Source organism: Aspergillus saccharolyticus (genome assembly GCF_003184585.1).
Source record: "Aspergillus saccharolyticus JOP 1030-1 unplaced genomic scaffold BP01scaffold_1, whole genome shotgun sequence".
Taxonomy (NCBI): Eukaryota; Fungi; Ascomycota; class Eurotiomycetes; order Eurotiales; family Aspergillaceae; genus Aspergillus; species Aspergillus saccharolyticus.
The window spans coordinates 891,617-917,212 of record NW_020290611.1 but is presented as its reverse complement, the minus strand read 5'-3'; the positions used below and the strand labels follow the sequence as shown (position 1 = coordinate 917,212).

At 52.7% G+C, this 25,596-nt stretch overlaps 9 protein-coding genes across 9 annotated transcripts; 3 read left to right on the top strand and 6 right to left on the bottom strand.

The window, feature by feature from the left end:
* Nucleotides 1–107: 107 nt before the first annotated feature.
* On the bottom strand, nucleotides 108–2,618 carry BP01DRAFT_352400 (transient receptor potential ion channel family protein). The gene is made up of 2 exons (XM_025573931.1): nucleotides 2,003–2,618; nucleotides 108–1,923 (listed from the first exon to the last, which is right to left on the bottom strand). The coding sequence occupies exons 1-2, from the start codon at nucleotides 2,373–2,375 to the stop codon at nucleotides 293–295; spliced, it is 2,004 nt and encodes a 667-aa protein (XP_025435839.1). The 5' UTR covers nucleotides 2,376–2,618; the 3' UTR covers nucleotides 108–292.
* Nucleotides 2,619–3,185: 567 nt separating this feature from the next.
* BP01DRAFT_352398 (argininosuccinate synthase) lies at nucleotides 3,186–5,295 on the bottom strand. The gene is made up of 12 exons (XM_025573930.1): nucleotides 5,133–5,295; nucleotides 5,005–5,043; nucleotides 4,796–4,951; nucleotides 4,455–4,747; nucleotides 4,378–4,396; nucleotides 4,294–4,326; nucleotides 3,970–4,236; nucleotides 3,870–3,914; nucleotides 3,740–3,821; nucleotides 3,631–3,685; nucleotides 3,401–3,567; nucleotides 3,186–3,345 (listed from the first exon to the last, which is right to left on the bottom strand). Exons 1-12 carry the CDS (start codon nucleotides 5,170–5,172, stop codon nucleotides 3,288–3,290), a joined length of 1,254 nt encoding a protein of 417 aa, XP_025435838.1. The 5' UTR covers nucleotides 5,173–5,295; the 3' UTR covers nucleotides 3,186–3,287.
* A 415-nt stretch (nucleotides 5,296–5,710) lies between these two features.
* Nucleotides 5,711–7,435, bottom strand: BP01DRAFT_352397 (argininosuccinate lyase ARG4). Its single transcript, XM_025573929.1, has 2 exons — nucleotides 6,430–7,435; nucleotides 5,711–6,369 (listed from the first exon to the last, which is right to left on the bottom strand). Exons 1-2 carry the CDS (start codon nucleotides 7,241–7,243, stop codon nucleotides 5,861–5,863), a joined length of 1,323 nt encoding a protein of 440 aa, XP_025435837.1. The 5' UTR covers nucleotides 7,244–7,435; the 3' UTR covers nucleotides 5,711–5,860.
* Nucleotides 7,436–8,696: 1,261 nt separating this feature from the next.
* On the top strand, nucleotides 8,697–11,688 carry BP01DRAFT_387997 (uncharacterized protein; the record flags this gene model as incomplete). Its single annotated transcript, XM_025577788.1, has 2 exons — nucleotides 8,697–9,177; nucleotides 9,327–11,688. The coding sequence occupies exons 1-2, from the start codon at nucleotides 8,984–8,986 to the stop codon at nucleotides 11,686–11,688; spliced, it is 2,556 nt and encodes an 851-aa protein (XP_025435836.1). The 5' UTR covers nucleotides 8,697–8,983.
* Nucleotides 11,689–11,869: 181 nt separating this feature from the next.
* BP01DRAFT_378462 (branched-chain amino acid aminotransferase) lies at nucleotides 11,870–13,107 on the bottom strand (the record flags this gene model as incomplete). The annotated part of the gene is made up of 2 exons (XM_025577061.1): nucleotides 11,870–12,951; nucleotides 13,035–13,107. The coding sequence occupies 2 exons, from the start codon at nucleotides 13,105–13,107 to the stop codon at nucleotides 11,870–11,872; spliced, it is 1,155 nt and encodes a 384-aa protein (XP_025435835.1).
* Nucleotides 13,108–15,566: 2,459 nt separating this feature from the next.
* Nucleotides 15,567–16,970, top strand: BP01DRAFT_352393 (class I SAM-dependent methyltransferase). Its single transcript, XM_025573928.1, has 6 exons — nucleotides 15,567–15,819; nucleotides 15,883–15,993; nucleotides 16,065–16,315; nucleotides 16,389–16,509; nucleotides 16,581–16,685; nucleotides 16,740–16,970. Exons 1-6 carry the CDS (start codon nucleotides 15,635–15,637, stop codon nucleotides 16,885–16,887), a joined length of 921 nt encoding a protein of 306 aa, XP_025435834.1. The 5' UTR covers nucleotides 15,567–15,634; the 3' UTR covers nucleotides 16,888–16,970.
* Nucleotides 16,971–17,210: 240 nt separating this feature from the next.
* On the bottom strand, nucleotides 17,211–18,187 carry BP01DRAFT_419962 (alpha/beta fold hydrolase; the record flags this gene model as incomplete). The annotated part of the gene is made up of 2 exons (XM_025579437.1): nucleotides 17,639–18,187; nucleotides 17,211–17,564 (listed from the first exon to the last, which is right to left on the bottom strand). The coding sequence occupies exons 1-2, from the start codon at nucleotides 18,065–18,067 to the stop codon at nucleotides 17,211–17,213; spliced, it is 783 nt and encodes a 260-aa protein (XP_025435833.1). The 5' UTR covers nucleotides 18,068–18,187.
* Nucleotides 18,188–20,357: 2,170 nt separating this feature from the next.
* On the top strand, nucleotides 20,358–21,651 carry BP01DRAFT_309921 (uncharacterized protein). Its single transcript, XM_025572400.1, has 5 exons — nucleotides 20,358–20,635; nucleotides 20,692–20,728; nucleotides 20,784–21,004; nucleotides 21,062–21,285; nucleotides 21,337–21,651. Exons 1-5 carry the CDS (start codon nucleotides 20,462–20,464, stop codon nucleotides 21,473–21,475), a joined length of 795 nt encoding a protein of 264 aa, XP_025435832.1. The 5' UTR covers nucleotides 20,358–20,461; the 3' UTR covers nucleotides 21,476–21,651.
* Nucleotides 21,652–22,550: 899 nt separating this feature from the next.
* On the bottom strand, nucleotides 22,551–24,350 carry BP01DRAFT_352389 (homoserine O-acetyltransferase family protein). Its single transcript, XM_025573927.1, has one exon. The coding sequence runs from the start codon at nucleotides 24,297–24,299 to the stop codon at nucleotides 22,701–22,703; it is 1,599 nt and encodes a 532-aa protein (XP_025435831.1). The 5' UTR covers nucleotides 24,300–24,350; the 3' UTR covers nucleotides 22,551–22,700.
* Nucleotides 24,351–25,596: the final 1,246 nt, after the last annotated feature.

The following is a 25,596-nucleotide window of genomic DNA, read 5'->3' as shown; positions in this document are numbered from 1 at the left end:
TAACCCCCGCCGATTGCGAATTCGGCTATCGGCTATTTGACTGGATGTGGTTGTCAGTCAGTATGTCCTGCAGTGCATTGACATGAAGGGTGGTCTGATCAAGAGGAGGAAAGTGGAGGTGGCTACGACAGGTCGACGCTACAAATAACAATCACAATCAAGCAAAGACATCCATTGGCAGAAAAGCTCCTCCTGTTCAACCGTAGATCCAGTAAAATCGAAGACGCCCTTTTCCCACCAGATCCCAGTAAATCATTCAAATAGTCAACGCCATCGTATCAGTCATTCAGAATCATGCAGCGTGCACCCGCTCCGAGACATCGCCCACCGGACTCCCCCTTGCGCTGCTGGGAATGCTGTCGCGACTGCCCGGACCCCCAACCCCCGTACCACTCGACACATTCCCCTCGCCCGCCATGTAGAACCGCTTCAGCGGACTCTCCCCCCGGGCCGTCGATCCCAGCGCATCCAGCTCCGTCATCCCCAGCTGGCTCTGCGACTTGATGAACGAGCCGCGGTCGTCGCGCATCGGCTGGTATCGCAGATCCGGGTTCTTCGAGAAGATGGCGAACCCCGAGGTGACCAGAACCAGCACCAACAGAACCAACACAAAGGCCGCGTTGTACACGAAGAAGATCACCCCCATGACGCCCGTCACCAGTCCCGGCTGGTCGAACACCTGCGAGAAGAACAGCAGGAAGATCGCATTCAGAAAATTGATCGCGCCGATCGCCACGTTGTATCCGTTGGTTTTTCGGTCCATCCACGGGCGCAAAATGCTAATCGCAATTAGCATCGACGTCTCGATGATCACCAGGGCGACCGTCTGCACAATCGGCGCCGGCTGGCTCAGGCCGATGAACAGCGCTTTGACCAGGACATACAGCATGGCGGGGACGAGGAAGTAATAGGCGGTGGCGCGGTACTGGACGTACAGAAACCCCAGCTTGTTCAGACACGTCTCGTCCGAGTACAGGATAAACGCGGGGTTCCGATGCATTCCCACCGAGTTGCGCGCGATGATGATCACTTGGACCGCCGCCCAGCCCAAGGCACCCACCACGGACAGCAACATGACCGCCGCCAGAAGCACTTCCGCCGCGGAATCATGCTGGGTGAACTCCCACAAGCACAGAACACACATCTGGGGGAACCCAATCTGCATCATCCGATACAAGATCCCCTTGGACACATGAAAGTCGGCGAACTGGTCCCGTTTGATCTTTCCGTGTCGCGCCAGCAGCTGGGACACAGCCTTCAAAAGCCCGACGATGATCATCACCACCGCGACGCCAAACACAAAGAAGATCAGCCCGGTCAGGAAAATGTTGGTCCCCTCAATCCCCGCCGTAAACCCGACCCGCTTGATCCCACGGACGACGACGGTCCCGGTCTTGGCCGTGTTGCCCTGGCTGTCCCGCTTGAAGAGGCCGAGGGCCGCGCGCTCGATCGATCGCTTCTTGCGCCGCATGACCTCCACCGACACTGTCGACAGCTCCGAAAGCACCGTGCCGGGAGTGCCGCCCGTGGCCCGTTGATACCAGGTACAGATCCGCTCCACAAAAGTCACTCGGATGATCCCCATGCTCCACTGGAAATTCTGCGTCCAGGCGGTGACGATGGGCGGCATGTGAACCGAAATCATGCCGAACATCGCCTGCGCTTGCATGAAACCGAAGAAGGCCAGCACGTTGGCGGCGACGTGGGCGGCGGTGTTGGAATTGCCCAGACTGGCCGTGACGGCGGACGCGATCAGGCCAACTCCCGAGATGACGGCCGTGGCCCATCCCACGCCTTTCTGATAGACGGTCTTCCCATTCGACAAGGTCGCTTCGAGGCAGGCGATGCTTTCTCCGCCGGCATCGGTGGAGTTGATGTACACGCGGACGGAGGCATCCAGATCGGGAACGGTATATGCGATTCCTAATTAACTGCCCAGTCAGCCCGGGCACAGCTCAACCCAGCACCACTATGTGTTATGACTGTGGATTGAGGCACCCACCTGGGATCCTTTTGACGACGTCGTCAGGAATCACAAGGTTGGCATTCGCAACGTTGATGTCCCCCGCATTCATGGGGCAGAGACCGGGCAGGTTCATCGTGCACGGATTCAGGGTCTCGATGGTCATCTCATAGCCATAGACATAGATGACCACATCGGCGGTGACATAGCCGGAAATGGCCGCGACCCCATCGAAGCTGAGGGTCAGAGACTGGTTGTTGGGGGTGAAGCGGACGTTGAAATACGTGGCTGTGAAGTTCGGGCTGTTCTGGCAGAGGCTCAGCGCATTGGATTCGATCAGCCGGGTGGCCGACACCAACGTTGCGGTCGTGCAGGCGATCAGAAGACTGAGAAAACGGGATGACCACCACATTGTCGAAGAAGTGGCGCATCGGTAAGGGATTTGGTGATGAAAGAAGCGAAGGGGGGATGTGGGGGATGAGTGAATCGGATAAAAGAGCGAATGAGTGAGAAACGAGAGACGTGTGAGCGAGAGTGAGGGAGGGAGAGACTTCGACGCCTGATGATCTCGCAATCAATGATCAAGCGGTTTAGCGCCCGTCTGTCTTTAGTATTATATGTCTAAGAATAGCGACATGTAAGTAGCGTTGTGAATTTACTAGTCTACTGAGGATACGGAGGGGGGGGCTAGACTCTGGTTTATGAGTTTATTAGTTTCTCAGTACTCCATAGTCGGTGACAGATGACACCAGCGGCAGTCGAAAGCGAGTGGCTGTCGGTCGCATTATCCTAATATTGATGCTGGGGCGCTGACAAGACCACATGTAACATTGGAATATCCCCTTTCTGACCGATCTTTGTTCCGGTCCAATGTAATGTTGCAGCTAATAATATCGTCATCATCGGTGGGAAGAACACAGGGGGTACAATGACCCAGAAACAGAACACGGATAGACACGGGTCTGATCTTTTCAACCCATCAATGCTTCTGAATTAAGGACTAAGGGTACCCCTACTGGGCTGAATTACTGTTGGTCGGTGGTTCCAGACTGCCAATAATCATCCATCATCCATCAATCACCCAGTGGATCTGCTGCCAGTCCCTGAGCCACGTGATTCGTCTTGTTGGGGCAAGCCTGACTGACAGGCAGTCACGTGCATTCCCCACGGGGTCTGAGCCAGTCCCATTAGGAATTTCCTCAGTCTGCCTCTGCCAGTTGGTCGAGAATAGTTATGCTTATTCATTCATTAGATGCTACTTTTATATCCTTTTTGTAATACCCCCATGGAATCCCTTTCAAATCGTACAAAATTCATATCACGCCTAAGCACGGCTCAGGCTCTCACCCTCCTCGGCCTTCTGGAGACCGTACTTCTTCAGGCTGGGGTAACAGGTCAGCTCAAGCATTAGAAAGTTCAGAGGAATCAGCAGCATACCGGATGGACTGGATGGCAATGAAGCCGGTGGTGTCGGTGGGCTCGAAGTCCTCGAGAGAGTCCATCGAGGCCTCCTCAGCAGAGTAGAGCTTCTCGGTGCTGCTGGAGCGACCAAGGATGTAAGTGTGGCCCTTGTACAGGCGGACGCGGACCTCGCCGTTCACGCGCTGGGAAAATGTTAGCACCGAATTTCGTAAGTTCGGGCGGCATCCCGGATTGCCAGTACTGACCTTCTGGCTGAACTTAATGCTGTTCTCAATGAACTCACGCTCGGCACTGAAGTACCTATAAAAGAGTCAGTATCGTCAGTCGCCACAGTACCCATCCGGCGATACTTACAGGCCGTTGTAGAGCTGAATGGACCAGTTGTGGGTAACGAATTGGTCACGAAGAGCACGGACCTGACCGTCCAAGACAAGACCTAGTGACAATTAGCAAATCTCAGATAAGGCACCGACATCAAACATACCCTCGAGGTCCAGGTGGGCTTCACGCAGGATAGTCATAGCAGGAGCTAAGTGGCATGTCAGCAATAGTCCCTGATTTATGGTAACGAGTGCACGCCGTACAGTCGTAGCAGCCACGGCTCTTGAGACCGATGAAACGGTTCTCGACAATATCGATACGGCCAACACCGTGGGTGTAGCCGAGCTTGTTGAGAGCATAGAAAAGCTCGACGGGGTCGGTGTATTCCTTGCCGGGGGCAATGAGCTTAGTGGGAACACCCTGCTCGAAGTGGATGGTGAGGTCAACAGGCTCGTTGGGAGCAGTGAGAGGATCGGCGGTCATGGTCCACATGTCAGAGGGAGGGGTGATGTTGGGGTCTTCCAGAATGCCTATAGCAGAAACGTCGTTAGTCGAGTCCCACACATCTTGGTCCGCAGTGTACCTACCGGCCTCGTAACTGCAGTGGGCAGAGTTGGAGTCTAAGTTGCACGGTTAGCAATGTCCGGACAACCAGACAAAATTTCACGAACCCATGGACCAGGGCTTGGCCTATTGTAGTATGTTAGCATGATGCTCGGATCCACTATCAACGATGGCGGGTGCTCACCTTGGTAGAGGTGACAGGAATGCCGGTCTGAGCGGCGTAGTCAAGGAGATCGTTACGGCCAGCGAAACGCTTGAAGAACTTGGGATCACGCCAAGGGGCAATGATCTTGATGGAGGGCTGGATGGCATAAAAGGCCAACTCGAAGCGGACCTGGTCGTTACCCTTGCCGGTAGCACCGTGGCTGACGTATTGGCAGCCTTCGCGCTGGGCAGCGCGCATCTGAGCGCGGGCGATCACGGGGCGAGCCAAGCTGGTACCGAGAAGGTAGCGACCCTCGTAGATGGCATTGCACTCTGCTGAGAGTTAGCCGTGTCCACCACACAAGAAGCCGAGCATCGTACGAATGGCGGGGAAGCAGAGCTCAGTGATGAACTCGCGCTGGAGATCTTCAATAATCATCTTCTTGGCACCAATCTTCAACGCCTTGGCCTCGACAGCGGCCCAGTCCTCCTCCTGACCGACATTGGCGAGGAAGCAGACGACGTCGTAACCCTCCTCTGAAACAGTTGTTAGTCGGTCTTGAGGTGAAGCAAGTCATGGTGAGATATACCGATGAGCCAGCGCAGAATGCAGCTGGTGTCAAGACCACCTAGAATGGAAAACCGATCGTTAGCAGAGATCACCTTCGTCCTGGATCACTGGGCGCAAAGTGCGGGGTTGAAAGACGGGGAGACATACCGGAGTAGGCCAGACAGACACGGGGCTTTTCAGAGGCCATTTTGTGAGTGTGTGAAGAGGATGCGAGGTGAGAGATGAGATGTAGATTGGATTCGGAAGAAGAAGAGAAGCAACGGAGTGTGAAGCCGACTAATATAGGAATGCTAGATTCAATGGGCTGGAGTGACGGTCGGGAAGGGAAAGCTGGTGACTAACAGTCATTGACTCATCCCGGAGTCGGAGCTCTGGGGCCTTACGTAACTCAAACCCCAATTGTGGGCCAATGACCGGGCATAAGCGAGCACGTCCCTATCTATACTCCCCGCCGATATCTATGCCATAATTCGTCCAGATAATCGCCGATCTATGCTGCACCCGGTGGTTATCGCGAGGCTTGAGGGCAACGATCGCCGTCGCTAGCCATTGCAGTGGGCAAATCCTGCTTCAATAGTACGTTTGCCTCTACTGCGTTTTATGATATGTCTTATCCACCACACACTCACATTCAACAAGAACCTACATCCATCGAGCGTCGGCTCTACGTAATGATCCTAGTATAACTATAGGTGCGTCATATTGCTGGAACATCCGTCCCATCCATGCTTAATAGGTGGAAATATTCGTTGTCATAGTGAGAAACGAGGCCAATTCTAACCCGAAGGATTGCGCTCTAGATATTAAATGATATAGAAACCCCATGCTTTTGTTCGCCCCGAAACAGAAATCCCATAGCCAAGCCCAATGATATCTTACAACAACCCCTTAAGAACGCCAGTCTGCTCCAACACAGCCCGACGACTCGTCCCGCCGACTGCATCCTTGAGCTCAACAGCACGCTCATAATCCAGGCAAGCTTGTACGTCGTCGTCGAAGCGAGCGTCCACGGTCTTGAGCTGTTCCAAGGACAGCGTATCCATGGGCACTTGGTACTTCTCAGCCAGGGCAACGACCCGACCAGAGATGTGGTGACCCTCACGGAACGGCACGCCCTTGCGGACGAGGTAGTCGGCAATCTCCGTGGCCAGCATCTCGGGAGCAAGAGCGGCAATCATCTTTTCGGGGATCACCGTGAGGGTGGAGAGAACGCCGGTGGCAATCTGAATGCTGTCGCCAACGGTCTTGATGTGATCGAGGAGAGGCTCAACACTCTCCTGCAAATCCTTGTTGTAGGTGGTGGGAAGGCCCTTGATGGTACACATCAAGCCAGCCATCTGGCCGAAAGCACGGCCTGACTTCCCACGCAGAAGCTCCAGGCTGTCTGTAATAGTGCATTAGCATCTTTCGCATGGAACTACCGATAGCTAAAATGCCAACATACCTGCGTTCTTCTTCTGAGGCATCAACGACGAACCAGTCGAGTAAGCGTCCGACAAGCGGACAAAGCCGAACTCCAAGCTGCTGTAGATGATGAGATCCTCGGCCCAGCGAGAGATCTTCAGCATGAACGAGCTGCCCCATTGCATGGTCTCCATGGCAAAGTCACGGTCGGCCACAGCATTCATCGAGTTGTACAAAAGGCCTTCGAAGCCCAGCTCCTTGGCCATAGCCTCACGGTCAATGTGGAAGGGGTTTCCAGCGAGGGCGCCGGTACCGAGAGGGCTTCGGTTGACCCGCTTGGTCACCTCCCGCAAACGCTGCAACTCGCTAGCAAATGCGGTGGCATGCGAGAGGATCCAGTGACTCCAGCGGACGGGCTGGGCTTTCTGCAAGTGAGTGTAGCCAGGCATGAGGTAGTCGATTTCCGACTCGGCACGCGCAATGGAGACCTTGATGAGATCGCACAGGAATTGGTCAAGCTTGCGCAGTTCATCGCGGAGCCAAAGCCGCATGTCCGTGGCAACCTGCTCATTACGAGACCGACCGGTGTGCAATTTGCCTCCAATATCCTTGCCAATGATTTCCGACAAGCGGCGCTCGTTGGCAGTGTGGATATCCTCGTCATTTTCCTTCACAACGAAGCTGTTTGTGCTCCATTCCTCGGCAATCTGTTTGAACCCGCGTTCGATTTCGGCAAATTCCTGTTGGGATAGGATGCCGGTCTTGATGTTGGCACGGGCAAAGGCAATGGAGCCAGCAATATCCTGTCTCCAGAAGATGCGATCATAAGGCAGGGACTCGTTGTACTGGACCATTAGGGGGTCGAGACCCTCTGTAACGAGCAAAAAGGTACGTGTTAGTTGCAGACAAAGCCATTGAGCAAGGCAGGGGAGACAAACGGGTGAATCGACCACCCCAGAGCATATTCTCTGCAACAGCTTTAGGCGCGCTCATGTTGGCAAACAGATGTGAAGATGGAACGTGTTGTGAAGAAGAAGTTGAGTTGAGAGCTGAGGACAGAAGATAATAAAGGACGGCCGGGGGAAGTGGGGAAAGCAGGTATGACTCCTTCGGCTGAAATAGGCAAGTCTGATTCATCGCCTTAGCTTCCGGCTTGCGGGAGCGATATCGGCCCGAGGAGGAGACACCAGACCTAATGCGGCAAGGGCTCTTATCTTTGTCACGTGTAGTGAGCGGTCCTTGTTAGGGCTTGACAGAGTCAGTGACATACTGTAGGTTGAGAATGAAGGATGTCTGAGTCCACAACTGGTGGAGTCGACTAGTAGCTAGCTAGTATAAGTGACGATGAGAGAGATGTATCTATTGAAGTATAGATCCCTCGCACGCCAATCTCCAATACGAACCTCAACACTCCTGGACATTTGCTTACTAGTCGAGCGAAAGTCTGAAGGTACAACTCCGACTACGCAACCGTCCATCAACCACTTTGAATCCAATCTAGCCCGTATGCGTTGACACCGACTCGAGGTAAGAAGACTCACCGCCCTCGGCAGCCTTCAAAATCATGGCTCAATTCTCAATCTCACCTTCCCTTGGAAAGTGAGAAACTGAGAATCGACGCCCAATATGACCGACTCAGCTTCTACTCTCAGCTTCTACCCGCCATTCAAGCATTTAGTACGTGAGTCGCACCAGCACTGAATAGGACGAAAAGAGCCATTATGTCATGAATCCCTTCAGTATATTCTAGTGTATATTTTATAGAAGCACATGTCGAGTCGATTAATCTATATACAACTTTCAAGCAAGTAGGAAGCCTTTATGTATCAGATAACTTTTCTACCCTGGACAATAATAACAATCAAAATCGTGGTAAGATACAGGGTCCCTTTATATAAGCACTTGCTATAAAGGGTTAAACCATCCTAATGATACGATATCTACAGACCCAGAGCTTCAACTGTTCTCATTGCTTATTCAGTCTCCTATGAAGAAAACCAAGAGTAAAAGTCATGCAGAGCTGCACCTGTAAAGTGATGTACTGTCTTAGCCAATCTAGAAGGATTGCTGGCAGGATAGCTCAGTTAGAGCGAATATTCAGAGTTGATAATTTGATACAGGCGGACATGGCATGAGAGTCATATATCCTATTTTGGTAGCACTTGCTATGCACGTGACTCCGCGATTCTCCTCCGCGGAGTCAAGGCGGTGAGACGCGTGGATTCCTGCCCCGCCAACCAATGATGGGTCCCTGTCATAAATTATTTTGCTACAGATCGTTAAATCCGAGCACAACACTGAGGGGGGCTTCACTGTCCAAAATCATTGCAAATCTTGATCTCATTCACCTTGTAACACACCTCTCCGTGTTATGATTCTAGTCACCTGCTTTCTTCTCAGCTCCCCTCCTCATTCTCTCGCTCTTCCCGTCGACCTCGAAACCTTCCCCTCACCTTTCCTCTTGTCTTGAATCAACAACAACTCCTCCATGCACGAACAAGCCATCTGCCAGTCACTGGTGTAGTAGAAAGCCTTTCACAACCATCATCTTCGATACCCTTGGCGTATCGCGCTCGACACGTCCCGCCTGCGAGATGGTCTTTCTGCGACTCGGAGTTAAAATCTTTGCCCGCGAGCCGCTGTCCGGCTATGCTCGCGGAAAGCATGAATTCCGAGATCGTGAGCTGGACAGTTACTTGATGGTACTCGAAAACCCGGAGGAAATCAATCTGGGTGAATTGGCACAAAGGATTCGCAATAAATGGAAGAAGCGAAGACCAGAAGCTGAGTGAGTACATGTACTATTTTGGGGACGGAACACAAGCACCGGAAGGGTTCTTTGGCTCCAGCTTACCATCAGGTGCTCCGATGGATCACAAGAGGGCATAGCTGATTTTTTCCTTGCTTTCGTTGCGCTAACAGATGCTGATTTCTTAGGCCTATTGAAATAAAAAAGCTGCTCGACGACGCGAACGATAATTACGACCTCGATGCTGAGTTGACCGTGGCTGAGGTTTTTGTCAATCAAGGCAAGGCTCGCCAGGATGCCTCGGATCAGCGCGCCACAGTGCGTGTTATAACCAAACCGAGCCAGCACATGCCTGAGCGATTGCCCTCCGTCACTCATGACTGGGATGCCCTTGCGGCAGACGCTGAGCGCATCAGGAAGGAAAACATTCGGATTAAGAAGGAGAACATACGGCAGGAGATGAGCCGGTTTCCGACGATTGAGGAAGACCCGGGAGATGTCTTCATGGCTGACTCGAGTAATAATCACGCGACCTCTTCAGCTTGGAGTGATCATGGATTGTTATCGCGTGCGAGCGATATCCCTGTCTCCTCCGTGGAGACTAATGAGATTCATCTGGCATCTCCGCACTCGACTAAGAAGGCAATCACGCAAGTAGATCACACACATTCCGTCGTGCCAACCACTCCGCGCAAGAGAGCGGAAAGCCAGGAACTCGGTGATTTGCACGGTAGCTCGAGCGCTTCGAATGGACGCCCCGCGGCCGTACGCAGCAGCTCGAGACAAGTGAATGCGCCGCAGCCTATCGCTGAGGAAGGACTGAATCTCATGCATGACTCACCGCAACGCATGAAGGCGGAGCAAAATGGCTACAAGGCAAGAGAAGTCGTGGAAGTCATTGACGAGAGTGAACATGAGCATATCGATGAAGTTGTGACTCAGCCAGAAGGAATAACCATCGCGATCGAGGCTGAGACTCAAGTAGCGCCGATGGAGAAGCCCTCTGTCTTGACACCTGTCAAGATCAATGAATTGAATGCCAACGGCGTCGTTAGTACAAATGGCGACATTGAACAATCCGGTGGATTGCGCAAGCGCAAGCTGAGCCCCGAAAGCCCGAAGCCAAACAAAGAGCCGCGACGAGAGGAGCCCAAAATTCTACCGGCGATGGAGGAGGACGACGATGTAGTAATGTTGACCCAAGCCGAACTCAGTCCGTCGACGCCACGCCGCCGCGATCGCCTCCCGAGTTCCTCTGGTACAGGTCGGCGCCTAAGCTTCGCGGAGTGCTCGCCCCGAGCGCCACCTAAAGCTGGCCTTGGGCTCGGCATCTCAAGTAGCCCTTCCGGCAAGCCATCAGCAACGCGCTTTGTCCCGTCTGGATCGCCGTCGCGTACTCAGAGAACCCCAATTAAGCCTACAACACCAGCCAAACCGGAGCATCTGACTTTGGGCAAAGACGAATCCGCTCACGAATTGCCCAAATGTCGCTCAGTCTCGTTCGCCGATGAATCTGATCTGATTGTGACTAAGTCTGGACCAGCACCAGCGTCAGCCCAGAAAGAATCGAGCAATGGCATTGTCAAGAAAAAGGATGCGGACCGTGGAATCAAAGCTTCCGAGAAACCTCCTGCGATAGCGGTGTCTACTTCAAAGGAGAACCCCAAGCAATCTTCTGGCCCAGTGACATTCGACGAAGCCGACGCCAAACGCTGGGTGACCGAGGCGCGCCAGACGCTCGAAAAAGCCACCAAGCAGCGCTGTGAGCACAACGGCATTCGCCTGCTCAAGACAGCTATAGAAACCTGGGACGCCCTTGAGAAGTCCGGCAAACGCAAGCCTAACACGTCCGCTAAGAAAGCCCAACAGAACAGGTTCCGGGATCTGCGCCAGCAAGTCGATAACTTGGGGCCGCTCAAAAGTCTGCTCACGACACCTTCCAAGGCCAAGCCAATTCAGCCAGTCAACCAAGCTGACAAACTACGATCGACACCACTCGGCTCTCACAGCGCAACAAAGCCGAACAGTGCAGCGATCATATCCCCAGCGCAAGGAGATTCCGCCCAACGAGTCTCGCAGCTTGCGCAAACGGCTCTATCGCGTGCTTTGCTTGGAAAACCGAGTCCAGCCACAGCGAAGCTCGACTTGACCGCATCTAGTTCGGAATCGGAGTCAGAATCGGATTCGAACTCAAGCTCAAGCTCGGAATCGGAAGAGGAAGAGGAAGAGGAGGAGGATACTCCGCCACCTTCAAAACAAACCGTCTCGCAGATATCCAATATGCCATCGCCTATTAAGTTCCCGTCTACAACTCTCTCATGGTCCCACGCCCGTGGGGTGCCTCAAGCGACCCGTTGCTCGCTGAAAGAGCTCAAGGAGAGACGCAAGCAGGAACTAGAAGAAGAGAAGAAGAGCCGCGAGAGGGAGGCCATAAAGACCCTTCAGTCGAAGACAGCTGTGATACCCGGCGCCGGGGAGGATAGTGAGAGCGACGATGACAGCGAGAGCGAGAGTGAAAGCGAAAGCGAAAGCGAGAGCGACAGTGATTGAACCAGGGGAAATGATGTCATGTATGATAATGTAAAAATCTCGGGAACAAATAGTCCATGTTTCTTGATGTGATTGATGGAGTAAAAAAGCCCACGATGCTACAATAACCAATAACTTTTATTGTCTGCATTTCCTTTCTCGTATGTCTGTGCAAACTACCTAAACTACGCTCCAGACTTCTTCACGGTACATTGACACCGTTCGACTCTGCCTCCTCGGGGGCACCCACACCCTCGAACAACTCCTGCGGCGGTTTCTGGACCGTCAAGTTCCAGCCGAAGGTATCCTCGACCTTGCCATTCTGGATCCCCTTGAGGGTCTGCAAGAGCTGCCGGCAGACGTCACCGCCATGGTTCGCCTCGCCCCCACTCTGAAACACGAACTTGTCGTTCTTCGACCGCATCGTGATACTGCGGATAGGCACCAACGCCGCCGCCGTGCCGCAGGCGATGACCTCGTCAAACTCCTTGATCTCCTCGTACGGCACGCGGCGCCGCTCGGACTTGTACCCAAGCAAGCGCTGCCCAATCTCCAGCACGGAGGCCGCCGTGACGGAGTCAATGGCGTTCGTGCTGTCCGGCTGCACGAGGGTGACGGAGCCGTCGGCGGCATCCTTCTTGACGCCGATGAACGCGGAGGTAGAGAACTCATCAACCTCAGACCGCGTGCGGCTGTCCAGGTGCAGGGTGATCCCGAATCCCTCGCGGTACGCCTTGGCGCTGTGCCGCAGCACCGGCGCATAGTTGCCGCCCACTTTCGCGGACCCGGTGCCCGCGGGGGCGCTGCGGTCGTACTCCTCCAGGATGAGGGCGTCGACGGCGCTGACCCCGTGGTAGACGCCCGTGGGCATGACGAACACGACGAACGTGTACTCCTCCGGCGCGGTCAGGGCCAGCTGCGGCGACGACCCGAACACCAGCGGCCGGATGTACATGGCCGCCCCGGTTTCATGGGGCGGGACGAACTCGGCGTTGGCGGCGACGGCCAGCTGCACCGCCTCGACAAACAGGGATTCCGGCACGGGCGGGATGGAGATGAACTCGGCGGAGTGGCGCATGCGGATTGCGTTGCGGTCCGGCCGGAACACCGTGATCTTGTTGCTGTCGGCCGGGTGACGGAAGGCCTTGAGGCCCTCGTAGGCTTGTTGCCCGTAGTTGAGGCCGGGGGCCATCCCGTGGATGCTGAGGTGAGGGGTCGCGACGAATTTCGGGGCTGACCAGCTCGACGTGCTTGCGTTGTAGTGGCATTCAATGTGGCCGTTCACTTTGGCAGGGTGGGGGAGATTAGTCTGAGGGATCGATGTGTGGTGGGAAAGGGGAGCGATGCATTGGTGCATTGTCACATACCATCGCGGACTTTGAAACCGACATTGTTCCAGTCAATGGAACTGACGGGGGGAGGGGGAAATGCAGATGCCATGGTGTGCTATGAAAATTGAGGATGTTGAGTAAGGATCGATGATCTGCAGCTAATGCGCCGATGAAGGCAAATGTCAATTACCCCACACTATCCTTGCCACGTGACTGTTGCTATCTTATCTGGCATCAGGATACGAGGTTTCGCTGTCCTTCCACTTGTCTCCGCCAATGCATGTTGTGGGAATTGTATATGACACAGAAGAAGACAGGGGAGGCGCATGCAGCACAACCCTCTCCCGCGGGGAGTTCGTCAATTCGGACAAGGAATTGTTGTTCGTTCTGGTCGTCGCCCCGTCGTACAGTCACGGCTCGGTGGCCTCTTTTTGTCACCGCCCCTCAGTGCGCTACATCACCAGCTGGCCTGTAGGACATATTCGCTATGGAATAAGGTGCTCTTGTCTGGGTTAATCCCCCACCTGGTCTCGTACGCCATGGCGGAGGCCGTGCGGCAGTTGACTCCGCATATTCGTGGCCTGTATCTTCAGCTTGGAAAGCCAAGCAATCGTCTGATCCGACGATGCTTAAGCTTCCGGCTCAACGCATCTCGATTCTAATGGCTTTCCGGCACTCTGGATCCTGTTCGATTGTGGCTTTCGGGGTGGATGTCGGTCAACCCATCGTCCTGACTGTGTATGACTCGCGACATTGGTTAACTCAGCTCGAGTCTTCTCCTTCATCGAGAGAATAATTCTTCATCGCGAGAATAACAGTGCAGGAATGCTTAGACGTCCGCATGCCTCATGATCAATTTCTGCTGTGCACTGCTCACAAGCCTAAGATACCCAATCGCTCTGCGTTAGTGTCGGATCAAAAAAAGGGGAGGCAGGGAGCCATCGGCATGCGCCAGTACTTACCACTCTCACAGAGGACGGTGCTGGCCACCGTCCAGAGATTGATGTGTGAACATGACTTCAGGTCAAATGTAACGTGCTCTGAGCGATATGCTGCATGCAGAATGCAACCCCAACGACAGGCTACTAGAGATAATAGTCTCGGAGAAAGGTTTCCTGATCGGCGTAACGGCAGCGGGACTTTCGGCCGGCTGCAAGGCTGCCAAGAGCGTTTAGACAAGATACTTACGGTCAGGCGGCCTCTTTGTTCTGGAACCATTATGGGACGACCGTTGCAAATGGCCCCCACGGTTAGTCTCTTTTCAAGCTACAAACAACCCAGTAGTTAAGTTACCTTCGTATTAACTTATTAATATCTATTCTGCAGCTGCAGGGATTGCTCCCCCTGTGGCCTCATAATAGGTTAGCGTATTTTATCCCCGTACAAGGCCCAAATCACGTCACTGTAGATGCTCATTGAGCCTTTTTTTTTTTTTTTTTTTTTTTTTTTTTTTTTTTTTTTTTTTTTTTTTTTTTTTTTTTTCTCTTTTTGGCATTTCATGATCCAGTGCTTCAGAGGCTTAGCACACGATAAAAAACCAGTATTTCCCATATTTCCTTGATCTAAGAGACAGTGTATATTTGATCTAACATGGATGCGTACTAGTCGACCCAAACGGATTATGCATTTTCGCAATTAAGCAACTCTTCTCCCCACTGGGTAGCGCACCCAGTATTTCCCACCTGAAGTCAATTCCATCCTATGGATGAACCATGAATTTCTGATTGCTTAAGGACACGGCAGTGCGTCTGGGGACCGCGCATCGTAAGTCTCGCTCGGCGTTCCGGGACTCCGAGTGGTTGAACTAAAGACACCCTCCCTCCGGGCTGCCATGCGTGACTGGCCCAATATTTGTCTGATATTAGCCTTATCATTACAAGCCCCCAGTCTTCCCCCCTCACTCAATATGGGGCAGTGTCTCAGTGGCTCGCTGCTGGGGATGCCGGGAGTGAGAGGCCATATGGAAAGCAACTATAGCGTCATTTTGTTGGCTCGACCCACTTGGAGAGTCGGCCATCACTGGTAGAAGATTACCTGTGATGATCACGGCTCGTAACGCTAACCGTGTCTCCTGCACTAAGCACCACAGTGACTCCACCAGACAGTGAGTCTAGTGATGGAAGTCGTATGCCGTTCGTTCCTCTCTCCCGTGCTATCGGTGCAGGGGACGAGTATGTCACGAAATCCCCAGGGCAAAGGAACGATATCCTTTCGGGAAGGACCAAATAACTTGTGAAAAGGGAGCCAACATTGGGGGCCAAAGGTCCATATAACAGTCTGCTTCTATAACCGAGAGGGGTGATCAATTCGTATCTACTGCTATTATATCGTTCCTTTCACTGAGACACGTACTCGTAAGCGTACTGCCCGCACCGCCCGCACTGCCCTCTTGATAGACGAAGATCCACACATGGTCGCACGCTGTACCGGAGGTGGCGATGTGATTAGGCGAACCCATCGCTGGACACTGGCTAATCGGAGTACATAGTGTGTACATGTGAGCGTTGAGGCTCTGCGAATCGTCCAGTTGCGTCCTTATAAGGACGGTAGTGTCAAACCGGCCGGACACTCCAACGAACGCTATCACTTTCATCATTCTGCATACATAACCCACATACACAGAGAAGATTGACATCATGCGCGGTATTGAAAGCATCAGCAGCCCCCCTTCACTGGGTCAGAATGGACACTCAGTGAATGAAACGAGTCCGAAAGAAAATGGTGTCCCACAGCAGCAGCCCACAGCGAACAGCTGGAATGGGACAACTGTGAAAGCCAAAGACCCGTATGCACTGATGCGCGACTGCAACGCAAACTCGCGGTGAGTCAAGGCCTACAACCACATTACCATTGCTGGGGACACCTCACCTAACATCACCGCCAGACTCACGGCGCAGCATTATCTCTGGAAAGAACTACTCGGGTTCTTGGTTCACCCCGACATCGACACTCGGGCTGCAGACTTGCGAGTCGCTGATGTCGCTACTGGCAATGGGTAGAGTGATCATCCCTCCTTTCGGAAGTCCTCTGTAACCGCACCACCGTTCATCTAACTCCTCGGTTCAGCATCTGGCTTCACGATTTCGCTCGCGGAAAACCCCCATCCGTGGATCTTCACGGCTTCGATATCAGTCTGGACCAAGTCGGCCCGAAGCCCTGGCTGCCCGCCAACATCCACATGCATATCTGGAATATCTTTGAAGATGTGCCGGACGAGTTCGTGGGCTACTTCGACATTGTACACGTGCGGTTGATCACGGTTGTGGTCAAGAACAACGATCCCCGGCCAATTTTAGCAAACCTGCACAAGCTACTGAGTAAGCCACGATTTTTTTGGGGGGGGAAGGTAGGAGGTGAATGATTCAGCTGACCGTTCATTGTTCAATGAAGGACCCGGGGGCTACCTGCAATGGGACGAGGTGGATACCATTGGATGTTCGATCAAGACTGTACCGGGGGTTTCGGCGCAGAATCTTGATACCCTCTTCTCGCAGCTGAAGGGTCATGATACGTAAGTATTGCAAGGGAGGAAAATGTTGAAAGGTTTGGGGGGAAGCTAACGAGGTATTGTTCTACTTACAGGTGGAAATACGAGCTCACGCAAACCATGGATGCAAACGGATATACTGGCTCAAGGCTGTATACCTACGAGTACGGACTCGGCACGGCCCGGTTCTGGAGTGACGTGTAAGGTTCCCTCCCCGTGACCAACACGAGCTGGAGTGGCTAACTTGTGTATAGATATGTGAGCACGTGGAAAGAATTTGCAGACAACGCACTCAAGACTCCGGAGGCTTCCAAACAGTTGGAGCGGAATGCGATGATGGAGACTTTGAATGGTGCTTCGATCATGGTCCCGAAATTGGTATGGGTGACGAGAAAACTTTGATGCAATTGAGTGGTTGGTGGTGTAGAAGCGGGAAATTTCTTGATGTGTATAGGTTACGATCTGAGTACGTAGTAGATGCAGGCAAAAATTCTTTGGCTTAGTTTATCTCAACCTTTCTTCTCGTTTCAGCAAATACGTTCAGCTCGCAACAGGTCGTCGATAGCTGAGAATCTACCCTCGACGTAACCACCACGAAAAGACACTCGAGGTTGACCAATACGTCTCATAACGAAAGAGAAACCCGCTGACCATAATTCCTAAATCAAGTCAAATTGACGGGGGTGTATTCCTCACCCTTCTGCAGACACTGGATACAACACTATCTACTTCGCAACGAACCCCTCAACAAACTTGATAATCTGCTCCGCCAAAGCCTGCGGCTGACTGACAAACGGCATGTGGCCCGTCTTGAAATCCACCACCTCCCACTCGACCTTCGACTTCGCCAGCCACAGATCCTGCAATGAGGCCGGGTTACAGCAGTCGTCCAAGGTCCGCACATACGCTCTCCTCCCATCAAACGCACTCTCCGCCCAGGCGGGGGCCGTGGCGGGAGTCTCAAACGCCCGGAGTGCGTGGGGCTGCATCATCGGATCCAATTCCGGCGCAAGAGCACGGTCGCAGTCATTGTACAGGACCTCCATCGCCGGTTCGATGACCGCAAGGCCCTGCGATGGCTGTTCAACCAAACCAACATTAACATACCCCTCTCTCGTTCGCCGATTTTTGTTCCGGGGTAGTAGAAACGTACCGTGTCAACTTTGATAAAAGGGGGATACGCGCCGCCTACAGCGATGAAGAGCGATTCTCCTTCGAGTGTGATATTGCCTGCCACGTAGATCAGGCCGAGGACGCCGGTAGATTTCCCCTCCGCGCTTCGGGTCCCCTTCGCGAGGCCTCTGGCTGCGCCACCGCCAACCACACCTCCGTAGGAATGCGCGAGGATGACGATATCTTTCCCCTCTTGGTCCAGAAGTGGGAGTAATACGTTGTCGCGCAGGAACGCGATATCCTGGGCAGCGGACACTGTGGCCGGATCAGAGGGATTGCAGCTCGGATATGCCCCGGGGTGTGTGGTATATCCCGCTTGGCTCAGGTCCGGGAACAGCTTCTCGAAGCCTTGAGGGGTGCCGAAGGCACCGGGAACAATCACGATCACGGGGCGGTTGGTTGAAGACATCGTGGAGGGGAATTGTAACTCGAGAATAGGTTGCGACCTTGGTATGATGGATGCTATGGCGGGGGAAGAAAAGAAAAAGCTGGGAAAAGTCCGGATTGCTACGGAGTAACTACTAGGAGGAGTAACTTAACTACTAGGAGGAGTAACTTAACTACTAGGAGGAGTAACTAAGCTAAAGAAGGCGGAATTGCGGATTCGCTGATATGTTTAGCTAGGCATCTGCTAACTAGGTAAGTTAATTCACTAACTTATAACTTTAGTAGTTAGTTAACTAGTTGGAATTACTAATTTGGCCAGGATAATTAACTATCGCCTCCCTGCAGCTTTAAGGTGTGGGTGGCCTGAGGTCTTACAATCAGTCCCTCTGGAATCAGCCGCCTGTCAGATACAATAAGTCCATTAGGCAACTACATACAACCAGTTGCATGCCTGGTTGCAACGGCTTACCTGCCAGTAAGCTATAGAGGGTGGAGTAGCAGAGGTGGTAGTAGGTTGCAGCTATTACTTAAAAAACTTCAAAGCTTGGTTAACCAACGTCGCCTGTTTCAAATGTACGTCGGACAGTCGAACGGCCCCTGAAGATCTGCGGTCTGAACTGAACCGGGCCAAGATCAAGCCACCCACTACACCCGGCCACCCGGCGACCCATGCTCCTCGTACGACTGGTCCTTGGAAATCAGCCATATGTCACCTAGCAGGATAGTACTGAGACATAGACATAAATCGCCAGTCAGTCCAGGTTGGTAAAGTCGGTATTCGTGTACTGGAACATGTGTTTAGACATGTAACACATTGTGTACCTGCAGATGGGGGCCAAATACAATTTGCACACACTATACTAGTCATGTCACAACCATTCAATATTTATTACAGCTTGCATGGAAGAACGTGGGAAGGGGGATTTTAGTCAGTCTACAGATTGATCATGGGCATCCCATCGATTGGAAACATCCAAAAGATTAATCCAAGACATTAGGCGATCAATGGTCTAAGACAAGAGGCTTGGAACCTTCAAACCTTAGAACAAGAACAGTATATGGTCTTGATCAACGTAGAGACGGGACCGAGACGGGAGCGGATGAGGGCAGCCATTATAGAACTGCGAAGTTAGAAATCCTAGTACCCGGGTGCCGATCCTTGAAGACTCAGTCACTACGGGAGCAAACAGTGGAGGGTCACTTCGTCAGGCGCCAGTGACAGATGTTGCTCTGTTCTCGTGGGGGCGGAAACGATACACAACTCGCCGTAACTCTGCATGAAGTCGGGTCCGATAGTGGGGTTTTCTTTGCCGCTAATGCGGGCCGAAACCTACTTCGGAGTAGGAAGGAACCTTGGGGATCCATGATAAATAAATTAATTCGACCAAACTTTTGACCCCCGAGGCAGCGCTCAAACTACCTATTACATTACCCTGTTCTGTCTCAGTGAAAGATCCACCACATTGCTATCAGGGTGGCGGGGATATGGACAGGACCGCAGATCCGCTGCGTAGAGGGCAGAATCAAACGTGCATCCTGTACGGAGTATATGAGCAATCCAAAGCAGGCAAGCACCCCCTGCACGTGCAGCCAATCCAATCTTTTGCCGACATGAAGAATCCACCAAGAGCCGGACCAAATCCAGAGCGAATCAAAAAAGGTCACTGATATGAGGTGGTGATAATTTGGAAACATGGAGCCCAGACCGGTGCGGGAGCAGCGGGGGCACGTGCTGTACCGCGCAGGTTCCAGAATAAGAGGGTGTATTAGATACTAGTCACTAATTCAGCTCTCCTCTGTCAAGCCGTCAGAAAATTGATGAAGATGCATGAGGAAGACCGTGTTAACATATTCAACCATTCTGGCAGGCAAAAGTGGACGCAGGCACCAGTCGAGGATAACACCACAGTCGGAGGGCAGGCAGAGGCGATGCTGGTGCTCAGGGGATAATCCTGGGTGAAGCTCACCAGTAAGAGGCATCCAGAGAAATTATGCTACTGCCGTATGCTACTGGATCATGAAGGGCCAACCAGCGAAGGCACCCAGCGAGGTCACATGAGAGGATTTGCCTGCTATAGGCTGCTAAGTTACAGGAGTACCTGGTCAACTAGCAGCTATACTACGTACCCAGTATAGCCTGATTCACTCTCAATCCCCTGTTGTTTTTCCCTTATGCCAATCATTCATCCACCCCACTCTCTGAGGGGGGCGGAAGGAAACTGAAGCACTGGCCCACCCGAAGTTGGTCCAGTCACTCAATAGGTCTTTATATTACTTGGGGTTCTCAGTATTTACTTAACACTTACACATGATGGATAAGTCTTTCTTTCTCACTGTGACCACGCTCAACAATCTCGTCTCCACGGGGAGGGCTATTTGCTCCTCACAGACTTAGAACTCCCTGTAGTTAATCATTATGTCTCAATCCACGTCCTCTGTGGACCTGGCCGCAACACGTCAACCCAACTTGTATGCCTCTTCAATTTTACCTTTCTGCATCGCATTCATCTGTGTCGCTCTTCGATTTTGGTGCCGCTGGAGAAACACAGCAGGTGTCTGGATTGATGACTGGCTGATTCTAGCCTCACTGGTACTTCCTCGTGTCGCTTCTGCTACTTGTGGATATTGTCTAATCTCGTCAATCAGGCGTGCGGCGCTGGCCTGACCGCTTCGTTATTGTGGTGTAAGGCAAAGATCCAAACTCCTATGAGGCGAATATTGAGGGCTGACAGATTTAGGGATACCTCGCGCTCTTGGAAGGCACATTCAGACGTTCGGACCCAATGCGACGGAGGATGCATATATCGGGCTATTCTCTTGTGAACTGACCTACACCGGAGTTATTGTCCTGGTCAAGTTCTCGATTCTGGCCTTGTACTGGCGTCTATTCAACAGATCGAACATCAAGATTCCTATCGGCATCATCGCCTCAGCGGTCTGTATGTGGGGTATCGCGGTAGTAAGTGTCGTTCTCCCCCCCGCCTCAGGCAGAAAACATCATCGCTCACACTCCCAGTTCCTGCTCACCTTGCTGCAATGTGTACCAACCCGAGGCTTATGGGATCAATCGATTGATGCCTCCTGCAATGTCGACAGCCAAAAGTTCCTGTTCGCAATCTCAATCCCCAACATCATCATCGACGTTACTCTTCTCACGCTACCTATCCCGTACATCTTGAAACTCAACACCTCGAGCAGCCACAAAAAAGCTATCATGTCAATGTTTCTGCTCGGCAGCTTGTGAGTCGGCCCCTCATTCTTAGTCTCAGGGACAGCAGTCTGACCGACCAGTGTGTGCATCGCATCAATCATGCGACTCGTCTCAGTCATGCGTCAGGGGACCAATGCGGATATCACCTGGGAATGGGTCGATCAGGCCATTTGGGCCACCGTCGAAGCCGACTTGGCAATTGTCTCAGGTACGTGCTGATCTTCTTGCTGGACAGGGGTGACTTCGGGTGTACTATTGACTGCATCAACAGCTTGCCTCCCCACCTTGCGACCTGTCTGGGTCGCAGTGCGACACAAGCTCTTGGGTTCTCAACCAGCCAACCAACCAGCCGACCAACCCTCTTGGGCTACGCCACAGCAACGCTCTCAGGCCTCATCATGGGCCACAAGGATCCTCAAATCGGACCCCGACGATATCGAAGACATGCAGCCTTTCACGACTGTGAGTAGCCCTGCGGAAGAAGGACTGCACCGCTATTCGCAAGCACATACGAAAACAACCGTCGCGATCCCGTTACCCACTCTCAAGGGACAGACCACTTCTGACAAGGACGGCATCACCGTGAATAAAGCTTGGAATGTGGAGTATAATCAGTACAGTCGCTCGAATGAATCGTAAAAGCACATTTCTTGGGGTCTTGCGATAAAAATCCATCCTCCTGTGTAATTTCAAAGCTTGCCAGACCAGTAGCAGCTGGCATCAAAAGACCAGCCAGGATGGATATAGCACAGAACCCAATGTGGAACCCAGCTTAATGCAGTCGTCGGCCCCACCTGTACAGTTCACTCCGAATCGCCCTCCACTTCCATTCCAAGTCATCCCTGACCTAGACTTTCAGGGGGCCTGAGGTTGCAGCTACCCTTGGATCCACCTCTACAGACTACAAGCTGGTCGTGGCTTCTACCTTTCACAGCATTCAGCGTCCGTACAGTGAGTATGGAAAACCGGTCATACTTCTACTTACCGTTCGAGCAAAAGGGAAACGAAGACATCGGAATCAAGGATTCGTTGGTCTTGCACCACAGTCCAAAAATCATGAATCTTTGCAAAGGATACATACCTGCAAACCTGCATTTCTGCTCGTCTACTGCTGAAACTCCCCGGTGCGGAGCAAACTAGTGGGCCGTCTTCAATGAGTACAACAGAGGGCATCAAAAATAGTTAACTGTGTGCCAGGCGCTTTCCGGGCCGCGACCATAGACATGTGCATATAATATCAAGACATGGAAACAAATTACTTTTACTGCTTAGGATTTACCGAACCGACGGTCGATCAGAACTGTGTTCTTTGGCTCGTTTCCTCTGATTTATGTACTCGTCCTGCGCAAGCAAGAAATGCCGACATATGCAATGAGACCTCGATCTCCCATGAGAATTAATGTACATGTATGGATGATGAATCCGATTCACCTGCCTTCCGCCGCTACTGCAAGAACCGTTCCACAGCACCTCCGATATTCTTAAGGTCAAGTAGGAATGTGTCGTGTCCAAAGTGTGACACATCCTCTCCCAGCTCGATGTGCTCCACAGTCTGGTTCCCTGTGGCGCGAAGCGTCTCGGCAATCTCGCGCTGTTGCCATGCCGGGAAAAGGATATCACTGGCAACACCAATGACGAGGACCGGGTGATCCTTGAGTGGTGCGAGTCCACGCACCAAATCCTGTGGGGGTGCGTCCGGTCCCTTTCCGCCTTCAGTAACAGACTGGTCCATCGAAGGCGTGGACGCGGTTTGAGACGGCTGCTCTTCATAGGGCTTGGCGGGGAGGGTCAAGCTGCAGGACATGTTGTTCTGCTGGGCGTCACTAGCACCCTCGGCAAGCTTGGCTTCGTTGGCCGCTCTTCGCTCCTGGGTCTCCACCTGATGGGCATAACCTAAATCGAACAGATCCATGGCTTTGGATACATAAAGAAGACTGTTCGGGTCATACTCCAGGCAGAATTTCTCTCCGGCATGATCAAGGTACGTCTCGATCAAGAAGTCCGGACACAGGGCGGGCTGCTTGCTGGGATCCGCACGCTTGCGCCCAAATCGCATCTCCCACTCGGGACCACTGCGGTAGGTCACGGTTGCGATCTCTCGAGCAAGCTTCATTCCCGAGTGTGGTGGAACCGAGTCGTAGTAAAAGCCTCGGGCCCACTTGGGATCCATCATCAGCACCTGGCGCTGCGTGTGTCTCATGGCGATACTGTAGGGGTGGCTCCGTGCGCATCCGCTGATACTGACGACCCTGCCAATGCGCTCGGGGAACAAAACACCGGCAGCGAGACTCTGCATCCCGCCCATACTCGATCCAACAGACGCGTACAGCTTTTGAATGCCCAACGAGTCAAGAAGGCGGAATTGTGCCCGTACCATATCCTCGATTGTGAGAATGGGAAATCGCGTCGCATATCTCTTGCCGTCGGAGGGATCGATTGTCGAAGGTCCAGTACTGCCATAGCACCCCCCGATGACATTTGTGCAAATCACAAAGTGCTTGTTTGTGTCGATGGGTTTTCCGGGACCGATGAACTTCTCCCACCAGCCTGGCTTAGGGTTGGCTTCAGTGCTGTGTGCGTGACTCGATGCTGAAAGACCAGTGTGGAGAAGAATCGCATTACTCCTGTCGGCATTCAATTGGCCCCACGTTTCGTATGCAATGTCGAACTCGCGAAGCACACCACCCCAGTCGAGGAGAATTGGGTCTTCGCAGTGAAATCGTTCGTGGTGACCGGTAGTATACGAGGGCTCGGGTCCGGATTCCAGCGACCGGGCAGATAGCTGGGCGGATTTGGCATCTTGTGCGTCGAGGCAGGGGAAGGAGAGAGCAGGATTGGACGAGTCTCGTGCGCCGGCCGATTGCGCGGCCACCGGCTGTGATCTGCGTTGAGGAGCTTGGTGTAGAGCACGGGATTGCAGTAGTGGGCTAACTTGCCGAACCGGACGCTTCGTAGTCAGGTTGGAGAGGCTTCTGCGTTGGGTCACTGATTGTACCACTCTCGAGACTCGGGGAACCGAGTAGACCATGCCTGACGGATTCATTGTGACCCAAGCCGAAGCTCTATACCACTGAATGGCGAAAGTGGAAAATGATAGCGAGGGGAATGTCGCGGGATGATCGGTGACTCGGCCGGGTGTTTAAACGAATGTCACATGCGGGTGGTGGCGGCCTGAGGCCGTAATTGTCAGCCATACATTCATGGCGTCATCTGCTAGGCTCTTGATTGGCTCAACTGAAGAGCTTGAATGAATCACATGGAGTATGTAATCAATGTACATCCACCGCGATAACGGCGATAAGCATTTCTACCAGAACTGAAGTGCCCTTTGAGTATACCAGTACTCATCCCCAGCTTCACACAACCAGCTGATACTCCCCGGATGATTCTTGCACAATTAGGCTGCAAGTCGCTACCGGCAGTCTGGGTGTGACAAGATCCCGCATCCTCCATTCTTGAGTTTATATTCCAACCTGTTACTGAACGGGTCTCTTGGATCCACAACCGTTTAGCCTACTCTCTCGCAGAAGCCGACAGCACCACCCGGCATAATGACAGAGATCAGTCACTCACTCCTGAGATGCATTCAGTGGTGCGCACTCTCATCTACTCTACGTTCTTGATCCTTATCTCATCTGAGCCTTGCCATTTTAAGCAACATTTCCTCGCAATGCCTATAATCGGTTCCCAGCGCATATGGCTGATTTTCATACACGCCGATGACCGTTCAAGCTGATATGCGTGTGACAAGTTCATTCGTAAAGACACATGGTACAGGTTACCTTAGCAGCTGAGCACGATGACTTTGGCCTTTAGACATTCCTGGCGCGTCGTCCAGGACTAGCGGCAAGGCTCCAAGGAGACGAAGTACGGGTTGGCACCAAGAAGCGTGTGACGCTTAGTGCGCCCGCTGTTGATACAGACGCTCGAATGGACTCTCAGTTGCGACTAGAAAGCTCCTTATTCACTGCAGTGTCGCTTGCAGCTGCTGAGCGCATAAGCTAGGGCTGGAATGTTGGTTGCGTCGCTTGGCAGGTGAGGAATGTGAAACATCGGGATGCCTGCCCTCATCACTTGCTGTCTTCGGCCTCGACCATTCGAAAAGTGACCATGCTCACTGATCAGGCTGCTTTTCCGGCAACCACTTGCTTGCGCTCTTATGCCCTTGCACTGGAGACCCAAGCGAGGACTATCTTAGGCTTCTACCGGCGTTGATATGGGCAATCAACCCACATTCTCAGACTCACATCCTCAGGTTCTGACATCATTGTCAGCCTAAACCTTGCTGGACGAAAGGTTAAAACTGACATGATACCGCATGCTGACAGAAATGATCATCA

What these genes read in the sequence shown, in the direction of transcription:
- BP01DRAFT_309921 (XM_025572400.1), top strand. Translation starts at nt 20,462, where the DNA reads ATGTCTCAATCCACGTCCTCTGTGGACCTGGCCGCAACACGTCAACCC. An exon ending in GGCTGATTCTAGCCTCACTG is followed by an intron (nt 20,636 to 20,691) that starts GTACTTCCTCGT and finishes CTCGTCAATCAG; the next exon opens with GCGTGCGGCGCTGGCCTGAC. An exon ending in GACCGCTTCGTTATTGTGGT is followed by an intron (nt 20,729 to 20,783) that starts GTAAGGCAAAGA and finishes TGACAGATTTAG; the next exon opens with GGATACCTCGCGCTCTTGGA.
- BP01DRAFT_352400 (XM_025573931.1), bottom strand. Translation starts at nt 2,375, where the DNA reads ATGTGGTGGTCATCCCGTTTTCTCAGTCTTCTGATCGCCTGCACGACC. An exon ending in CGTCGTCAAAAGGATCCCAG is followed by an intron (nt 1,924 to 2,002) that starts GTGGGTGCCTCA and finishes GCAGTTAATTAG; the next exon opens with GAATCGCATATACCGTTCCC.
- BP01DRAFT_352398 (XM_025573930.1), bottom strand. Translation starts at nt 5,172, where the DNA reads ATGGCCTCTGAAAAGCCCCGTGTCTGTCTGGCCTACTCCG. An exon ending in CATTCTGCGCTGGCTCATCG is followed by an intron (nt 4,952 to 5,004) that starts GTATATCTCACC and finishes CAACTGTTTCAG; the next exon opens with AGGAGGGTTACGACGTCGTC. An exon ending in ATTCAGCTCTACAACGGCCT is followed by an intron (nt 3,686 to 3,739) that starts GTAAGTATCGCC and finishes ACTCTTTTATAG; the next exon opens with GTACTTCAGTGCCGAGCGTG.
- BP01DRAFT_352397 (XM_025573929.1), bottom strand. Translation starts at nt 7,243, where the DNA reads ATGGTCCAGTACAACGAGTCCCTGCCTTATGATCGCATCTTCTGGAGA. An exon ending in GCCTCAGAAGAAGAACGCAG is followed by an intron (nt 6,370 to 6,429) that starts GTATGTTGGCAT and finishes GCACTATTACAG; the next exon opens with ACAGCCTGGAGCTTCTGCGT.
- BP01DRAFT_352389 (XM_025573927.1), bottom strand. Translation starts at nt 24,299, where the DNA reads ATGAATCCGTCAGGCATGGTCTACTCGGTTCCCCGAGTCTCGAGAGTG.
- BP01DRAFT_352393 (XM_025573928.1), top strand. Translation starts at nt 15,635, where the DNA reads ATGCGCGGTATTGAAAGCATCAGCAGCCCCCCTTCACTGGGTCAGAAT. An exon ending in GACTGCAACGCAAACTCGCG is followed by an intron (nt 15,820 to 15,882) that starts GTGAGTCAAGGC and finishes CATCACCGCCAG; the next exon opens with ACTCACGGCGCAGCATTATC. An exon ending in CAGCTGAAGGGTCATGATAC is followed by an intron (nt 16,510 to 16,580) that starts GTAAGTATTGCA and finishes TTCTACTTACAG; the next exon opens with GTGGAAATACGAGCTCACGC.